The sequence below is a fragment of the Stenella coeruleoalba genome (genome assembly GCF_951394435.1).
Source record: "Stenella coeruleoalba genome assembly, chromosome: 5".
NCBI lineage: Eukaryota > Metazoa > Chordata > Mammalia > Artiodactyla > Delphinidae > Stenella > Stenella coeruleoalba.
In genome coordinates, this window is record NC_137150.1 from 132,171,971 (window position 1) to 132,192,025 (window position 20,055).

At 48.7% G+C, this 20,055-nt stretch overlaps 1 protein-coding gene across 2 annotated transcripts in view; it reads left to right on the forward strand.

The window, feature by feature from the left end:
* The window catches only part of EVA1C (eva-1 homolog C), an 84,609-nt gene extending 65,035 nt beyond the window's left edge, over positions 1-19,574 (forward strand). For both annotated transcript variants that reach the window (XM_079921903.1, XM_079921904.1), the window contains exons 6-8: positions 8,296-8,376; positions 10,104-10,193; positions 19,013-19,574. In XM_079921903.1, the coding sequence (XP_079778029.1) occupies positions 8,296-8,376; positions 10,104-10,193; positions 19,013-19,407 (566 nt within the window). In that variant the 3' untranslated portion in view covers positions 19,408-19,574. The remainder of the gene's footprint in view (positions 1-8,295; positions 8,377-10,103; positions 10,194-19,012) is intronic.
* Positions 19,575-20,055: the final 481 nt, after the last annotated feature.

Genomic DNA, 20,055 nt, shown 5'->3' on the forward strand with positions numbered 1-20,055 from the left:
TTTTTTTTGAAATACGTATAGAAGCAAAGGGAAAGCAAAGAACATCATAACTGAAGAACCCCATACTTTTGCTCATGGAAACCCCTTTCCCCCTGCCAGATACCCCTAGCCTGTCTGTTTTTTTTTTTTTTTTTGGTAAGAGCTTTATTGAACTATAAATCACAAACTATACAATTCACCCATTAATCATACAAATCAGTGATCTTAGTAGAGTCACAGAATTGTGCGACTCCCACCATAATTCATTTAAGAACATTCTCATCACTCCCCCAAAGAAGCCCTGGACCCTTCAGCAGTCACCTCCCGACCCACCCCTCACCCTCCAGTCCCACCCAAAGCAACCAGCACTCTCTGTCTTTACTGATTTGCCTCTTCTGGACATTTCATATAAATGGAATCGGACAATACGTGGTTCTTTGTGACTGATTTCTTTACCTAGTATATGTTGTCAAGGTTCATCTATTTGGAGTACGTGGCAGTACTTCATTCCTTTTTATGGCCCAATAATATTTCGTGACATCCCCAGCCTTTTCTATCCCGAGCTCAAACCGTTGTCCTCTGCAATAGCAAAGCTGTAATAGTCACAGTGCAGTGACTACAGGATTGTATTCCCAGAGTAACGGCACCCAGTAACAGCACCCCCACTCACATTCCAGGAAGCACGGTTTTATTTGCTCTCCAGTCTATATGCTGGCTCCCGTGTAAAGCAGCTCTGGGTAGCATGGAGCCCATTCTGGCTGAGTTTCCCCAAGATACCAGACAGATCACTCTGAAGTTCTAGTAACTCCAGGCCTCTCCAGCTGAGCGTTGAGGGAAGGGCAGGACATTAACCTGCAAATAAGGTGGATTTCCTGGTGCGCCTTCAAGGCGAGGCCAGAGCAGTTCCCAGCTGAGGCTGCTCTTCGCGAAGAGAAGGTGGACTTTCAGAGCCTAGGGGTCACGTGTTCCAGTCCAAGCTTCCTCTCCCTCATTCAATCGTTCAGCACACTGTGGGCGTGTTGTAGTTAAAAAAGAAAAGACGTTGTCCGTGTCCTCATGGAATTATCAGCTGGGGGAGAGAGATGGGCATTAAACAAATAACCAGAGAAATGTGTCGTTACCCACCGTGATAACTGATGCTTCTGAGAAGGACAGGATGCCGTGTGGAAGGATAACAGTGGAGGGGCCCTTTTAGCTGGTGGGAGGTGGGGGAACGGAGACGTTTTCCAAAGAGAACTTTCCTCTGGGGCGAATTTGCCCCTGTCCTCTGAGGGGTGGGCAGGCGTGAGCTGGCAGGTGCTGAGTGGGGGAGACGAGGGCAGTGGGTGAGGTGGAAGGCGGATGAGGTGGCACGGGAGGGGCCGGGACCAGATCCCACAGGGTCCTGGGAGGAGGTGCCACTGGAGAGTTTTAAGTAAGGGAGTCATTTGGTGATGATTAGACCCTTAGAGGACCACTCCGGCTGGAGGGTGGAGGGTGGGCTAGAGCGGGATGGAAGCAGAGACCAGTCAGACAGCGGCAGGCAATGACTTGGACCCGAATGGCGCTAGAGGACGTGGTCAAAACTGGGTGGATTGAGAGGTTTGGGAAAGTAGGAAGACATTCGAGACGCTGGAGAGACCTGGCCTATTTGGGCAAGATTGGGGTCCAGAGAAGGTGACGAGGGTGGGAAAGATTTGTCCCTTGTCCCAATGGGGTGGTGCAGAGGCTCTGGGAATGGATGGAGAGAGGGCTTGGGGTTCCCACCGCATGGGCCCTCTCTTCCCAACCTTCTCAAGATAAGTGCGAGCTGAGGTGGTCCGCTGTGAGGACTTGGGGGAGGAGAGAGGGGTTTGAGGAGATGGGAGAAGGTCTGAAGTAAGGGCCGTGGGGACAGGCTGACTTCGGAAAGGGCGGTGGTGACGGAGCTGGGTGTGTTGAGAGCCCAGGGGTTTAGCGGTCAGCGTTCTGGGGGACCCTGGTCTGCCCGGTGGTGGGTCCCTCCCTCAGGGCCAGCTGCTCGAGGGCCGGCACGGAGCAGAGGGCTGCTCCAGCCTCACTGGGCAACGGGGAAGGGTCTGGACGAGGTCGAAGGATGGCAGAGGGAGGCATCCAAGTGAGTCCGCTCGCGGGTGGGAAGCCGAGGTCAGAGAGGGGGCCTTGCATCTTGGTTTCGGACGTGGGACCGTGGACAGTGGCCCCCTGTCGTCGGCGTGGTTCCCCAGGAGTTATCCCAAAGGGAGGTGGTGACCCTCAGCCTGAGGCCACTTAATGTTCCCAGCCCAGCCCCGACTGTCCAAGCAGACACCTTCTAAGGCAACTTCTAACTACCTTCTGAGTGGTTGATGTTTTTTTTCTTTTCTAAGTGGTTGACATTTAAAATTATTTCTCCCCCTGACAGATGACCCTTCACTGTGAAACCTGAATCATGAAAACATGATTTGCAATGTCTGCATATTTTGTAGATTACCAAATGGGCATGAAAAGTTTTACATTTTAAAAACATGAGTTCTACTGATGTGGGAGTTGATACAAAAACAGAGGATGTCGGGAATTAATTTCTAAGAGAATCTGTCTTACTTGGGACTCTCTGGATGTGAATGAAGAAACCAAGTTGAGCTGGTTTAAGCCGAAAGGGGGTTGAGGTTGGGGAGGTACCCTGAGGCCAGAAGGCCGTCTCCAGAAGCCAGGGCCGGAAAGCAAGGCCTCAGGGTGGGCCCAGCTGGAGACTTCACAGCGATGGCAGCCGTCCCTCACCTCTCTGCCTCTCTCTCTCTCTCTCTCTCTCCCTCCCTCTCTCCCTCTCTCTCTCTCTCTCTGTCTCTCTCTCTCCTCCCTCCCTCTCTCTCTGTCTCTCTCTCCCTCCCTCTCTCCCTCTCTCTCTCTGTCTCTCTCTGTCTGTCTCTGTCCTCCCTTCCTCTCTCTGTCTCTCTCTCCCTCCCTCTCTCTCTCTCTCTCTCTCTCTGTCTCTCTCTGTCTCTCTCTCTGTCTCTCTCTCTCTGTCTCTCTCTGTCTCTCTCTGTCTCTCTCTCTGTCTCTCTCTGTCTCTCTCTGTCTCTCTGTCTCTCTCTGTCTCTCGCTCTCTGTCTTTCTCTCTCTGTCTCTCTCTGTCTCTCTGTCTCTCTCTGACTCTCGCTCTCTGTCTCTCCCTCCCTCTCTCTGTCTCTCTCTCTGTCTCTCTCTGTCTGTCTGTCTCTCTCCTCCCTCCCTCTCTCTGTCTCTCTTTCCCTCCCTCTCTCTCTCTCTCTCTGTCTCTCTGTCTCTCTCTGTCTCTCTCTGTCTCTCTCTGTCTCTCTGTCTCTCTCTGTCTCTCGCTCTCTGTCTCTGTCTCTGTCTCTGTCTTTCTCTCTCTCTCTCTCCCCCCTCTGCAGACAGCCCTCTGACCCTGGGCTGGATGCCATACAGCTATCCCCACAGCCCGAGTGATTCTTCGGTTAGATTTTTATGTTCGAACAACATGAAGACTGGCAATCTGGCAACTTAATTCCAAATTTCTAACAGAGAGCTATTTAATTGGCTGGGCTGGGGTCCAGTAGCCCCTTCCTTTGATCTGCCTTGGCCAGAGACCATGTGATGTGATTATAAACATGGCTGCTAGAGAGGGGCCCAGCCAACCCCCTACTCAAATCAAGATGCTCTTACCTAAGAGGCTCATGGAAGAGCCACCCCTATAGACATCTATTCCACTACCTGGCTTCTGACCGCAGTGTCCAAGCGGGCTTTGCTATTCTGCCCAGCAATCTGGCTGCGCCCACCCAGGAAATACCCCGCCCCTTGGGTTGGGGAGAGGTTGCCTCAGTGCTGTGAGCAATGTGGTCCCTGCCCTCATGAGCTATAGGATGGAATGTGGTGATTCCAGGCTCTGGTGACTTGGGGGACCAGGAGGGCTTCCCAGGGGAGTGGCGTCTGAGGCAAGTGAGACCAGGCGTGTAAGGAGTCAGCAAGGTGACGGGCAGGCAAAGGCTGGGAAGTGAGCACAGGAGCAGGACGGAGGGACCTTGGGGGATGGGCGACTAAGGATTGGCTTGTACCTAAGGGCAGCAGGGAGCCCTTGGAGGGTGTTCTCTGGGGACATAAGTAATTTGCATTTTGATAGGAACACCCCTCCCTATTTTATAGCTTCCTTTAACCCTGCCTTCCCCTCCCTCATTGCTCTAGGCTGCGTGGAGAATTTCAGCGTCTTGGTGAACCCTCGGGGAAATGATTCAGGCTGTGGGCCTTTTGCCTTTTGAACTGTAGGCGGTGCATCTAGTTGATGTCAAACCCCTCAGAGAGCGGAGCAATCAGTCTTTGATTGGGCTGGGAGATGCATCGCTGGAGCGCCCTTCTTTAATGCATGGCTAGACGAGGCCCTCGCTCTCAATTTTTATCCAGGTTTTATTATTAGCCACATCTCTTGGACAGGATAGGTTTCAGACTTTCCTCCTATTAGGAGGAGGCAGACCTGGAGAACGGCCTGCTCTCCCCTCACCCCGACGGGGAGGGCTTCTCCCTGGGTCCACAGCCTCTGGTCCTTGAGGGTCACCAAGACAGAGGCACAGCCAGCATCCCCGCCCTGACAGTTCCTGAGAGGGACAGGAAACACATGGACCTCAGCCGGGGGCCTGCAGCTCCTCCCAGGAGATGGGTGCCAGGATTTGGGGGCAGGAGGGATGGTGGTACTGTAACCAAAAGTGGGGTCCAGCTGCTCGCTGCTTAAAAGCCAATAAAGAGGCCAGGTTGGTGGAAAGGGAAGTGTGCTTTCTTTTGGATGCCGGCAACCTACGCGGGGTGGGAGGGAGGGGATGCCTGTCCGAAGGCCGACTCCCCCCACTGACATCCAGTGGGCAAGAGCTTTTATAGGCTGAGGGAAGGGCTACGTGCAGAAACAGCACAGTCAGCTCTGACGGTCATCTTGAAATTGGTCATCGGTGGTCTGACCAGCGTCATCTTGATTGTTTTAAGTACAGTTAATCTTCAGTTCCAGGGTCAGTGTGTTCCCATTTCCTTGAGGCCAATTCTTGGAATCGTGACACCTTACGTCATGGCTACAGTCTGGTCAACACGTAGTTAACTTCTCTCGCCTGGCGGGGGTTTCAGTATCTATAAGACAGCTCACAGGATATGGCTCAGAATATCTATAGCCCTTGAGAAGGAACTAATGGTCCTTGACTATGCTTAATGACTAAACTATTATTATTTGGTCTCCTTTGACTGTTTTCCTTTCTTTCTGCATTTTCTCACTTCTCTGATTAAACTTATTCTCTGGCTAAAGATTTTCCACAGGCAAAAGGCAGGCAGAGGACATAGGGGAGAAAGACCGTAAGGTCCTGCTCTGTTTCAGTACCAGGGTTGTGTGTAAAAGGAATAGATGCCAGAATCTGGGGACAAGAGGGATGGTGGTACCAGAATTTGGGGTACCCCCTTCTGTAGGTGCTAGGATTGGGGACAGGAGGAGTAGGTGCTGCAGGTTTGGGACAGGCGGGATGGGGGGAATGACAGGATTCAGAGGTGCTCATGCAATCTAGGTACCTATTGAGAGGGTAAGCAGAGATCTTTTTTGTCTCTGATGTGAAAAATTATGTGGGGCTCTAATTTCAACCTGTGGAGGCTTCTTTCTTAAAGTCTACCCGGATCCAGGCTTGACACAGATGTACTCAGGAAAAAAAAATTCAGGAAGGGGGCCTGCCTAAATTTAGCGAACCACTGGAGCCCATTAGAATCATCATCTCTGGTTCCACCTAAGAGGCTTGAGGGGGACTATCTGAGTGGGAATTGCTTTGCCATCTTTATAATCCTTTAAAACGATCCTGTATCGGGTTCCCAAAGGCTGAACGTCCCAGCATCACAGAAAAGAGTAAGGGCATATGTGAGTGAGACCAGGAGTTGAAGCTTCGCCCTTTGCTAGGTGAATGGTTCCTCTCTGAGCCTCAGTTTTCCCATCTGCGGGAATGGGAATGACACGCATCTTCATGGGGTCACTAAGAGGACTGCACAAGAGGCACTGTTTAAACGCTGAGCACAGGGTTCGGCACGTGGTGGGAGCTCCATGAAAAGGGGTTTGCTGGCATTTTCACAAAAGAACCTCAAGTGGAGAGGGACGGGTTTAGGGGTGGTAGTAAATGACACGCAGCCCCTGTCCTCATTCAGAATCAGTTTGAAACAGGAGATGCGAGAATCTGACAGGTGTGTTGACACCTGTTGTTACCTTAAAGATCCTAAAAGATTCTCCCAGGACGAGAGCCATTTTCACATAGTAAATCAGCAAGTTCCCTGACGTGAGCCTACGGCAGACACAGGCGATTTAATGTTTTATTCTGCAAAGCTCATTCCTCCCAAGCAATTCCTCCTCGCGCTGGAAAGCCTCTGGCATTTGTAGGGAGCCCAGCCCTCCTGCGGCTGTATCTCGACTACAGGCCAAGAGGCAGACGTGGGAAAGAAACACCACCCCTGCAGAGAGGACTTAACTCCTGCCGTGGAATCAGGGCGCAGAAGTGATGGAGAGGTTGTTCATCAGAAAGCATCCGGGGCAGCACAGCCCAGCTGTCTGGGGCACCGCCGGCGTCCCAGGATCAGCAGTGTGCCTGCCCCTTGGTCGGCCAAGGAGCATTCCCGGGGGGAGGGGTGGACAGCTTACGCCGCCTCTGTCCCCATCACTGTGCCGCCCTGGAAAGTGACCCTCGCTGCTGACGGTCACAAAGGCGCCAGGGCCTCCTGCACGTGGAAAATTCACAATTTAGGAACGTCCTCTGGTTGTTGATCCTGGGACATCCCCAAAAGACTTTTGTTAAGCACTTTGAGAAAGGAAATGAGGTTTTCTTGCTGCTGAAGATGGCTTACCAGCTCTTTTCCAAAAAATCAGTGCAGTTGAACTTGCCCGGTTTGTATTGGCTTCACTTCTATTTCCTGTTGCCACTTCTCCCAGATACCAGCTGAGCCGAAGAACAAACAAAAATAATTTTCTGTAGCGAAAACATTTGGTTTCCTCTCCCTCCTCCCAGCTGGCTGCAGTGCACTGGCTCTTCACAATTCTTGCTTTGCCCCCCTGCTCAGCTCCTGCTACCGTCTTGTCCGCTTTGCCTGGGGGGTCTTGAGATCCGGATGGTTTATTCTTAAGGTCAGTTTGGAAGAATCTTTAACCATCTTCCAAGGGAGTCTGTTTCACGGCCCTCTCTCTCCATCCTTCTGTCATCCTTTCTTATAATACTGAGAGCTGCATTCTAGCACAGAGACTTCGAATTCTCTCAGGGTTATTAAGGAAGGAGTGAGTTAGAGAGAGTGAACAAAAAGTGGAATCGCAGCCGGGAGAGGTCGGTGATGAGTTTTGAGTTGGTCCCATTCATTTTGTTTCACTGTGTCTCAGGGAAGTTGATGTTCAGAGTGAACAGCGTTATTGAGGTGTGATTTACATACCTTAAAATTCACCCGTTGTAAGTAAAAATGATCCAGTGATTTCTGGTAGATTTACAGAGCTGTGCAGCCTTCACCACACTCCAATTTTAAAATATTTCCAAGATCCCCAAAGTTCTCTCACGCCCATTTGCGGTCAGTCCCCATCCCCACTCCTGTCCTCGGCAACCACGAATTTACTTTCTGTCTCTTTTTCTGGAGATTTCATAGGAATGGAATCATACCATATGTGGTCTTCTGTGTCTGGCTTCTTTCACTGAGCATAATGTTTTTGAAGTTCATCCGTGTCGTAGCAAGTGTCAGGGCAGTCGGTCTTCTGTATCTGGGGGTTGCACATCTGTGGATTCAACCAACCACAGACAGAAAATATTCGGAAAAAAATTCCAGAATGTTGTAAAAAGCGCAACTTGAATTTCCTGCACACTGACAACTATTTACATAGCATTTACACTGTATTTAAAACTATTTACATAACATTTACAGTATATTAGGTATTGTAAGGAATCTGGAGATGATTTAAAGTACACGGGAGGATGTGCCTAGGTTACATGCAAATCATATGCTATGTGTATTAGGGACTTGAGTGTCTGTGGATTTTGGTATCCAAGATGGGTCCTGGAACCAATCCCCCAAGGATACCGAAAGATGATTATACTTCATTCCTTGTTATTGCTAAATATCATTCAATTGGATAGATATGCCATATCTTGTTTATTTGTTCTCTATGTTGTTTTTTTTTAAATACTGCAAGATAGGCCTAAAGTTTAACCTTTCTGGGACATTTGATGATCACATGGGTACCGTTGGTGTATGTATGTGAGTGTATTGGACAAGCAGAGTGATTTATGTACTGATTTGAAACTTGATCTCTTTTTGTCTTATCTACATTGCATTTTAAAGTTGTATTATGTGTACAAAGTATTTAAAATATTTCTTTTTGGTTTTTAGTTCCCAAGAATATACTCACAGCGATCGATCCATCCGTTGCTAATCTAAAACCTTCTGTGAAACAGAAAGACGGTGACTATGGTAAGGTTTATGGCTTACTCGCAGCTTTTCTCTTTAAGAGAAGGTGAACAGCCCCATGTGACCGCAGGTGGGTGCACGCTGGTTGGGATGGAAGGTGTGTGAGCTGCCAGCTCTGAGGATGGCAGTGCTGTGGCGGATGGTTGCAAACGGTGGCCAGCATTTTGTGCTTTAAATTATAAGTAGGATAAATCCCCCTTCCATTCCCTTATTTCCTAAAAGAAAAGTCACCTTGAAAAGAGATCTGCTCCGAAATAAATCTGGGGTTCCTGGATTATCCGACGAGCTTGTTGGAAAGAGGATCACATAGGGCAGCGGTCCCCAACCTTTTTTTTGGCAGCTGGGACCAATTTCGTGGAAGACAATTTTTCCACAGACCGGGGCTTGTGGGGTGGGGGGGATGGTTTCGGGATGATTCAAGTGCATTCCATTTATTGTGCACTGTATTTCTATTATTATTACATTGTAATATATAATACAGTAAGTATACACCTCACCATAATGCTGACAGGAGGCGGAGCTCAGGCGGTAATGCAGACGATGGGGAGCGGCTGTAAATACAGATGAAGCTTCGCTTGCTCACCTCCGCTCACCACCTGCTGTGCCGTCCAGTTCCTAACAGGCCACAGACTGATACCAGTCTGTGGCCCAGGGGACGGGGACCTCTGCCATAGGGAGCCTGGGTGGGCCGCACCCAGGCTGGACCCGTGTGCCTCTATCCACAGGTGCCCTTCTTCCTGAGGTTTTCACCGGCCTTTTGCAAATAAGGGGATGAACGTTTTGGTCTTCTTATCAAATCTAGAATGGAGTTCAGACCCAGATCCTTGGGGCTTTTGATAGAAATTACAGAGCCCCCCCCCACAAGACAATCTATATAAGATATTGCACTTTGCAGGTTGAGAATTGGTCTTATGTTACTTTGACTACATTTATGAAATTTTCCCCCTAAGAATAGAACTAAAGTGTGCTTGTTATGGAGCTCACAGGAAAGCACCAAGAAATAGAACTCACCCTTAGTCTCAAAGCTTAGAGATAACTATTGTTAGTAGCCTGTGTTCTTCTAGTTCCAGCCCTCCAGCTCTCCACCAGGCTCTGCTTCTCCCAGCCTCTCCCAGCCCCTCTAAGAGGGCCTTCTAAGAGGGCTCCCACCCAGATCCCATGGATATCCTGGTCCCCCTGGAGTGGAGGCCTGAGAGCCGTGTCTGACCTTCCCAGGGGTCCCCAGGGCCCTTAGGCTACCCCATCAGGGGCTCCCTAAGCTCCATCGCAGCAGCTTAACCAGGCATCCGAAGCCAGAGCTGCCCTGTGTTCTGCTTCATTTCCAAAAACGTAGCCCAACACAACCTCCCTCCATAATTCCAGGCCTTCTTATCTGTGGTGAACAGAGCAGACAGCAGCTCTGTGGTTAAGTGGGACATTATTAAATCTCCCAGAGGCGTGATGAGTGCCATTGCCTTAAAATGGGAAAATAAATGTGTTCCCTTCTGCGGTAGAGTAGATGAGTGAAGTTGGAACCAACACACTTTAGAATTTCTGAATCCCTTTTATCACTTAATATTTTCAGAGACTGCTTACTAAATGCTCTTCCTGGCTTAGTCTTCCCTAATTTTGTCAGAGGCCCACTTATTGGATCTCTATGACTTTTTATGTATTATGGCAGTCCTGGATTAGGAAAAAATGCATACTGTGAACAGTTGTGATTAATCGATCTTGCATTTTTTACGAAACAGGTATAAACTTTGACCCAAGGAAACCAAGAGTTCTGAGGAAAGATGGAGCTATTGTCAGCCACTCCCTGGCAGCATTTGCTTACCTTCGAGGTAGGTCAGTGAATTAATAACGGATTTACTGAATTCTTACTCACAAATGCTCTGTTTAATTACAACACTTGGTTGGCTAAAGAAAAAGGACTTTAAGTTTGACACAGCAACTGCAATCTTCTACAATCCAGAAACACAGAGGCCTGAATTTAGGTATGCTTGCCACTGGCAACCAACGAGAGAACCACACAGGGAAGTAGCAAAGGCTAAAGTCACACTATGTAGCAGTTGGGCTCCATGGGAATTTTCCACTTTGCAAAGTAGGAAGCTGAGGAATGCATTTTCCAGCTGTAAAATTTGGGAAGGGCATAGGATTATTGAATTCCACCCTTGGCTGGGAGAAAATTGGGCTGAAAGATGACTTGGTGAACAAAACAGGTCATGCTCTGTGAAAGGAGAGCCCCTTTCTGAGTCGCCAGCGTTACTTCTCACGGTTCCAAGGTTTCCCTTGATAATCTTCCCCTTCAGGATCAGTCAGACTCAGCCCTCCTTAATGAGCAGAGCCCCAGTTGCTCAGGTGCATGCTACCTTTCCTCACCAGCCTCACTGCTCACCTCTGGAGAGACCGTATTTTGGAATGTCAACTCTGCAAGTTTCGACAATGCCTGCCTGACTCTGTTCAGAGAGCCAGAACCTCAGAAGACTTTTGTAAAATACATGGTAATACAATGCATTACGGCATTACTTACTCAAGGTCTGCCAGAGCTGGGGCTGTTTGGAGTAAGCCTTCCTCAGAAGAAAATAAAGGCTTAAGGAAACATCTCAACACAGGAGATAGAACAGTCTTGGGACCTCCTTACCAATATCCTCCCTGTGTGGTGGTTGTGTGGTTGTTGAGAATCTTCTCTTTTCTAACCATCCTTCCATTTCTGTTTCTTGCTGTTCCGGACAATTGTCATAGTTAAGAGATGTAAGGATTTTTACTGTTGAAAATATCACATATTTTCAAAGTCCCCGGAGAGCCCCTTGGAGGAAAGACATCATGAAAATCCTTCACTCAGAGGAGCAACTAGGAGGATGCTTATGTGATGCGGCCATTCTGGACCCTGTCAGTTCCTCTCAACAACTGCCTTGGTCAGCTCAGGCAACCATAACAAGATACCATGGGCCCGGTGGCTTAAACAACAGAACTGTATTTTCTTCCAGGCTGGAAGGCCATGATCAAGGAGCTGGCAGGCTTGGTTTCTGGTGAGGGCTCTCTTCATGGCTTGTAAACAAACTGCCTTCCCCCTATGTCTTCACACAGCAGGGAGGGAGAGAGAGAGAGAGAGAGAGCTCTAGGTGTCTCTCTTTTTTTTTAAATTGAATTATAGTTGATTTACAATGTTGTGTTAATTTCTGCTGTACAGCAAAGTGATTTAGTTCTACATATATATGCATACTTTTTCATATTATTTTCCATTATGGTTTATCACAGGCTACTGAATATAGTTCCCTGTGCTATACAGTAGGACCTTGTTGTTTATCCATTCTATATATAATAGTTTGCATCTGCTAATCCTAAACTCCCAGTCCATCCCTCCCCCACCCTCCCTCACCCTTGGCAACTACAAGTCTGTTCTCTATGCCTATGAGTCTCTTGCTGTTTCGTAGATATGTTCATTTAGGTCATATTTTAGGTCCCCCTTGGTGTCTCTCCTTATAAGGACACTAATCCTGTTGGATCAGGGCCCCACCCGTATGACCCCATTGAACTGTAATTACCTCCTTATAGGTTCTATCTCCAAATATAGTCATATTCATTCAACACATGAATCTGAGGGGGACACAATACAGTCCATAGTAGTGACCTAGAGAGAGGGACTCTTATCCCCTATTCTGCACACAGGGAAGCTGAGGCTCAGAGGAGTTGAGCCAGGTGCCTGTGGACACCAAGTGGCTGGCAACAGGGCAGGATTCAGACTCAGCAGATATAAAACCTGCCCTCCAGCTTCTCCAAGAGAGATGCATGCCTTTCAGAATTTTGAAGGATGGAAACCTCATGACCTCGAGTGATCTAAGTTAGACTGCCTCCATCCCTGTCTAACCTTTTACACACTCATCGCTCCCAGAAGTCGTTGGAGAGATTTATCTGTTAAACACCCATCTCTCCACTAGACATTAACTATTTCAAGTACAGATGTTTGTCACCTTAGTCGTTGTCATATCCTACTGCCTGGGACAGAGCTGGCACAGAGTAGGTGCACTCTAAGATGGTCACTTAATAAGTGACCATATGAAGAGTCCTCCTTTGGTGTCTTGAGCTGTCCCGTGCCTAATCATCTCCCTGTATTTGCTGTTTGTAGGTATTAAATTTTTAAGGAATGTGAGGACTTGGTGGGTTGTTACTTGGTTTTATAGAGGGATGTTTAGGCCGAAATTTCATGACAGAGAGAAAGAGGCTCTGAACGTGTGGTGTCAGGTGTTAGTGAAATGAAGTTGCTATAGGAGTTCATTTGTCAAATCACAGAGGCTCACCAAGTCGTAGGGAAACAGGGACATCTGCACTTGCTGGTGAATTTCCTGGGCATGTCTCCCTCTGGGTGGTCACTCTAGAGGTCCCCAGCCCACCTCGTCCTCCTCACGAGGCAGGCCAGCACACTGCAGCGAAGGGCAGGACGTCAGGCTGAGCTGTTTCAACACGAGCGTCACACGTGAGAGCGTCACCCTCATCGTCGTTAGAAGGCGGTGCCCCAGCCAGCTCTCAGTGGCATCCTTACCCTTGTTGCAGGGATAGGATCTGAAGGCTGGACTGGGCTCCCTGGGCACCCACCAAAGGGAGGAGACCCTCCTACAGGAGGGACCCCGACAGGAGCCACCAAGAGTGAGCTGGGAAGATTCTGGCAAAATCAGCTAAACAGACAGTAGATTGAGCAAATCCAGAAGGATGTTTCCCCAGGTCAGGCTGTAGGTAGCTTTGCTCTATTAGTGCAGCCAAGTTCACATGAAGGACCAGCAGACCAGGACCCAGAATCAAGGGGCCTGTCCTGGGGTGCTGAGACACAGAGGCTGCTGGAACAGACACAAGGATACCAAGGGTCCCTGGTGAATGATTCTGCTTTGGGCCATTTAAATGATCTGTGAGACATTTTCTTAGGAGTGTTAGAATTTACCCTCCTCTCAGTAATGTAGACCTACTCCTTGAATTCATTCTAGAATTTTGATCATGGGTCTGAAGAAACTCATAGAGAATTTTTGATATTCGGGAAATGGAAAGAGGTGCCTGTGTGTGTGTGTGTGTGTGTGTGTGTCTGTGTCTGTGTTTGTGTGCCTGTGTGTGTGTGCCTGTGTGTGTGTGTGTGTGTGTGTGTGTGTGTGTGTGTGTGTCTGTATTGGAGGCTTGCAGAAGGCAGTTAGCTGGCTCAGCCATTGTACCTCTGCAGGTTGTTCTCAAGGAGACTTAGTTAGACAGCCTGGCTCAGAGCTTGATGTCCTCCATTCCACCTAGTTAGTGTTTTACTGGGTGCCCTCGTGGCCCAATATTTCAGCCCCGGCCTTGGGCTTGGGCCTGTGTGTGTCTTCGGCCTCTGGAAGCGCTCACTGTGGACTTGCGGGGTGCATGGGGTAACTGGGGCCATGGGTGAGAAAGCAGCGCTTCTCCTGAGTTGGGAGGGCGTCATTGTTTCATATGAAAGGAACTCCAGGCTATCAGGCAAACCCCCATTGAAATAGAAAGTATCATAACACATTCCAGAGTTGAAGTTACACGATCCCCTGTCAGGGAGGACGATGGGAAATCAGCGCCGCCTTGTCACATAGGTGTGGATTCTGAAGTGTTCCCACGGCCTCTAATCTTTGGTTCCATGACAGAAAGTTATTATCACATCCCTAAGTGCTGTCAGACCAGGCCCAATACTCTTTGTGCTTTCACCCGACGGTAGCAGGGCCCCAAGGGGTGGAACCCTCGCCCCAGCCTCTCGGTGTCTTATTTGGACACAAATAAGTTTGAGCTGGAGCTTGTGTTGGCTCCAGACCAGGGATCTAAGGGTCAAGGGGCCTTAAAGGCCACGGGCCACCATGGTGAGATTCCCGAGGGCTTGCTACTGCTGATGAAATTAAAGCCATTCGCTTGAGCCTGTGATGAACTAAGGCTAAAATGAGAATAAGACCGACAATAGCACAGTGTGAAGATTCTGTTTGACAAGGAGACTAATGCCTTTATTTTAACAGGACGCATTCAGTATAATAGGAAAAGGGGTCACAAAAGCCTAAAGTGGTCCAATTGATTTTAGAAAACAGACGGTATCCCCTTAGTTTAAAGCCTGGGGCTTTGGAGAGAACCCCGGCCCCGAGCTTGGGGTCCCAGCCAAGCAGTGGCTATGGACACATTAAATGGCTGTGACAGGAAGAGTTGAGCCAGTTCTCCACCAGGGCTCCATTTAACTAAGATCTGGTGATTCTCTGACTCCAGACTAGTTGGTTCAGGTGACTAGGAAGCCTTATTTCCAACGGGCTTTCCAAGAGTTGCCATGTTCTCCATCTTTGATTATTGGATATTAGCAGACTTGGTGTAAACATGGCCTGAAGAGTGATCACTTGGCAGGAGGTACACCGGAGCCAAGAGGCACCTAGGGTCTGATGAGTGAGAAGCGCTCCTGGCAATAGAATCCACACCCTCCCTCCCCGGGAGCAGAGGGAGAGAGGAAGAAAGGCAACTAACGTTATGGAGCCCCCAACCCACAGGGCACCAAGCCTCGTGCCGTAGACCCACGACCCCTCGCTTCAAGCACCCAGCAGATAGCTGTGTCACCCCTGCTTCGGGCCAGGCACTGGGGATTTGGTGAAAAACAAGGTTGTTCAGTCCCAGTCTGCACGGAGCTTGCATTCTATGGCGGGCGAAGGGCGGGGGGGAGGACAAAACACGCTCAGCAACTTAGTGCCATTCCAGAGGCTATGAGACCTAATGACAGGGGAGACCTGGTCCAGACTGGGGGTGGGGTCACGGAGGGCTGGATGAAGAGGGGAGAAAGAACATTCCAGACAGAAGGAACAGCACGTGCAAAAGCGCCAAGGTGCGAAGCCGTCTGGCCCCTTCGAGGGATGGAGAGAGGCCAGTGGGTGGGAAAGCAGAAAGCAGAGGGATGAGTCTTTGGAGTTGAACTTGGGGAGGGTAGTTCCATGGACCAGGTCCTAGCAAGCTTCGTAGGCAGTGGTCTGGGTTTGATTTTTACCTTACGGGAGGAGGGGGACCGTTCATAGGTTTTAAGTAGGGGAGTGATGTGAGCTGATGTGCATTTTTAAAAAGATTACAGTGGCCACGGTGGGGAAGATGGATGAGAGGGGCAAGAGAGGAGAGAGGAGACCAGCTGGGGGTGGGGAGGATGGAGAAGAGAAGTGTTATCACTCCTGTTTTTCAGATAAATTCACTAGATCAAAAGACACCTTAATGAAAGGAAAGTACAAGCCACTTACCCAGAGATATTCACAATGTATATACCGTCTAACGATCAATATCAAGAATATATAGAAACTATACATAGATACAGATATATTTTATGTGTAAGAAGAAAAGCACACACAACCCCATTTAAAAAGTGGGCACATGACCTGAGACAGCATTTTGAGATGACGGATAGGTAAGTATCTGAAGAGATGTGTACATAACTGGGGATCAGGGAAATACAAGTCAAGCCATAGTGAGATGCAATTTTATACTCATATGATTGGAAAAATGTTAGAAGCCTGTCCATACTCAGTGCTGGAGAAGATGAGGATTTGGAAACCACGTTGGCAGTATTTCCCCAATTCACATGCCTTACAGCTCATCCGGTTGCGCTCCTAGGTCAGTAGCCGAGACCGACACTTGCAGATATTCACCAGGGACATGTACAGGAATGGTCACAGCTACAAGGCCCACATATAGAAACCTGGCAGCCCCCCAGATGCCCATCAGCAGGAGAGCGAGTGAATAAACCACAGTGTAGTCAAGATAGCGGAATAACATGCAGCAATATACTGTCAAGTTCAAGCCAAACCCCCAACGCTGTAACGTTACACCTTTTTCATAAAGCTTTTAGGAATACACAGAGGTGCGATAAGCTATGTATAAAGGCAAGTGGGGGAGTAACGAGCATGGAATTCAGGTGGTAGTTACCTTGATGGGAGGAGGCTGGGGGGAGGGGAACCCACAGGTTAGACATGGTTATTGTCAAGGCTCTAACTCCCACGTGGGGGGCTTATTCACAGCGCGGGTGCTGATTACAGAATTTAAAGTAATTAATTAAATAAATAAACATAAAGGAAGGCCGCGTATTGACCGATAAACAGAATGTGTCATATCCTGAGGATTATGGTGAGTTTAATTCTGTCCACCTGGAGTCTTTAAAAAGAAGTAGCGGGGCTTCCCTGGTGGCGCAGTGGCTGGGAGTCCGCCTGCCGATGCAGGGGACGCGGGTTCGTGCCCAGGTCCGGGAAGATCCCACATGCCGCGGAGCGGCTGGGCCCGTGAGCCATGGCCGCTGAGCCTGCGCGTCCGGAGCCTGTGCTCCGCGACGGGAGAGGCCACAACAGTGAGAGGCCCGCGTACCGCAAAATAAATAAATAAATAAATAAATAAATAAAATAAAAAGAAGTAGAGATGGGAAAGGAGTGGGGGACAGTAACTAGCCCACAGTTACCCACCTGTCTGGGGCAGAGCCAGACCTTAAATCCTCCTTGATCCTGGCCTGAGTACCTGATTTACTCATGAGACCACCACTGGGAATGATGGTCTCGTGGGCGAGGAGAGAAGGGGGCTGTGGGTGAGCTGGTCTCCCAGAAGCTTGACCAGCATGGGATCTTTCTGCCTGGAGCTGGCCCTGTCCTGAACCGGGTTGGCTGGAAAAGGTTACAAGTGGATGGGACTCCATTCGCCCATCGGCAGCGCTCCTTCCAGGCACTGCAGGAAGGTGATGGCTACAGGCGTGGCTGTCAGTGGGCTCAAGGCTTACGCTTTCCCAGGAGGAAGAGGAGATGAATTGTGGCTGCACAGAAAGCCCGTATCCGAGTCCATGAGGACAGGAAGGACTGGAGAGGACAGTGGCCAGGAGGCTTGGGAAGGGGGGGCCAGAGGCAGCGGGGAGAGGAAAGGAGGTTTCAAAGGAAAGGGAGGTGAGAGTGAAGCTGGGAGTGATGAGTCCACTCCCAGCAGAGGCTTTGATGTGCAGGGGGAGGAGAAACGATTTGCCCCATCAGATCAGGGCCTCGGGTCTTAGCAGCATTTTGTGGTTTACAGTTTAATGATTGCGTCCCAAATGCCAGTCTTCCAATCCCTGTTCTACCACCACTCCCAGAAATGAACACAGCACAAAGGATGTGTGTCTCTATCTGACCAAATCTTCAAAATACCTTGACCCTTAGGAAGAATATATTGTTATTAATAGCACTACAGACACAGCTCACTGCCCCTCCCCTGGCCAAAATCAGTTTTGCATTCAGACTTCTGTGTCTTAGAGAGAGTGATGAGATGGTGCTCGTAGGGGCGACGGCAACAAAGGACATTTGGGTCCAGTGAATTGAGCTGCAAGTGAAGGAAGCCGAATAGGGAAGTTGCATGTTTCAAGGAGATAACGTGTCCCCCCTTAGATCTCTCCTGTCAGATCACAGCAGCTAGATCCCTTGACTGTACATGAAACTTAACAACTGTCAAGTTCTGAACCTCCAGTCTGCACCTCTGGGGAGGGACCGAGGCAGTGAAGACAACAGTCATCATTATATTCGAGTCTAGTGAACGAGGAGGCCACGTGCCTGGCGGAGGCTGGTTCCGTCGAGACGTAGGAGCAAACGGCCAATGCACATCTCACAAGCTGCTTGCAGCTCAGGAGCTGGGTTCCTGTCCTGGCTGCAGCTAAAGAGGCCAGCTGAGCTCAGACAGTGGCTCGCCTAGACCTCAGCTTGAGTCTCCGTATCAGTGATCCACAAATACGGCCCACGGGCTGATTTTGTAAATAAAGTTTTATTAGAACACAGCCACACCTGTATCATCTTTCGTGTTACAACAGCACAGTTGAGTAGCTGCAACACAGACTGTACGGCCCACAAAGCCTTAAAATATGTACTATCTGACCTTTTGACAGAAGGGTCAGAAAAATCTGTCAACTCCTGACCTATATTAGGAAGTTAGCTGGATCATTACTTCCCAAAATGGGAGTGCTAACACCTCAGGGGGTACACAGCTGAAAAGTAATAGTCCTTTCCACGCAGGGTTAATGTAAGGATTAAACATATGTAAAGATTTAGACCAGGGTACATAGTACAAATTAGCATTCTTTCTATTTCTATTGTACAGTTATTTGGAGGTTGAACTTTTACTACCAGAACTTTTATTTCTATTTATTTTTTAATCTAAAATTAAGCTTTGTAACATTTACTATATTAGTACTTACATTCATATGTATACTTTATATGTAAATTAATTTTTCAAAATTTACTACTATTAATAATAGCTAACAGTTTATTGAACATTTGTTGTGTGTCATTGAGTGTTCTGAGAGCTTCACAGGAATTAACTCTGACAGAAAGGGGCTTCTGGCCCCATTTTACAGGTGAAGGAACTGAGGAACAGAGAGGTGATGTAATTCGCCGAACGTCACACTACTAGGGAATGACAGATCTGCATTTGAACTCAGGAGGGCCCAGCTTCTCAGGTCCTTTGCTATGTGTCCTCTCATAAACATACACATGTTGACTATATATGCTCCAAACCTTTTCTTTCTTTTTAATTAGTGGGGGTATATGATCAGTTAGGTGTGGATGGTCTCAGAGACGCTGTCCAGGACTGCACGTATCTGCTTCTGTGGGACTTTGGCCTGGTGAAGACTGACAGCTCCCCCGCGTCCTGACGTGTTCTCTTTCCCTTACAGCCCACCCTGAAAGAGCTGCCCTGCTGTTCGTGTCCAGTGTTTGCATCGGTCTTGCACTCACACTGTGTGCCTTGGTCATCAGAGTGTCCTGCACCAAGGACTTCCGGGAGCTGCAGCTGGCGAGGGAGCACCTGGTGCCAGGAAGCGACAAAGCCGGGGAGGACAGCCAGGATGAGGAGGGGGAGGAGGACTCCTCCGACTCCGACTTTCCGGGGGAACTGTCGGGGTTTCGTAGGACTACATATCCTGTCTACAGTTCCATAGAGGCTGCAGAGCTGGCAGAAAGGATTGAGCGCAGGGAGCAAATCATCCAGGAGATATGGATGAACAGTGGTCTGGACACTTCCCTCCCAAGAAACATGAGCCAGTTCTACTGGAAACCAGATGCATCTTGATGTGATCACACTTTCCGAAGAGGGAAGGGTTGAGAAGGCCCCTCCAGTTCTGTTTCACTCGTACCTTCTATGAAGGAGAACTTGTCATGTCATCCAATACTGAGGAAGCCAGAAAGTTCTTAAAGGGACATTTCAAACTGTTTACAGCACATTTCAAAATAAATATGGAGGGAAGAAGTCTTGGTTTTCTGTATTTATTTAAATGCATGTCTATATGCTAACAGAACTAGAGTTCACATTTATTGAGCACTTATAATGCCAGGCACTGTTCTAGCTGCTTTTCATGTATTAAGTCATTTAATGCTCACGACAACTTCGGGAGATGGTGCTGTCATTATCGTTTTACAGATGGGTAAACAGAAGATCCCTATCTATCCATAAAGGAATTATACTAATATTCACAATGGCAAGCGTGAGTTCAGTCACTCCACGTTCACTGGTGGTAGACTTTAATCACTAACATAATTTGTTTAGAGAAGGGATTGGCAAAGTTTGTTTTCTTTTTAAGGGAAAGATAATATTTTAGGCATCGTAGGTCAGACAGGTCTGCCACAACTACTCACCTCTGACCCTGGAGCTCAAAAGCAGCCACAGCTAATAGGTAATGAATGAACACGGCTGTGTTTCAATAAAACTTTATTTGTGGGA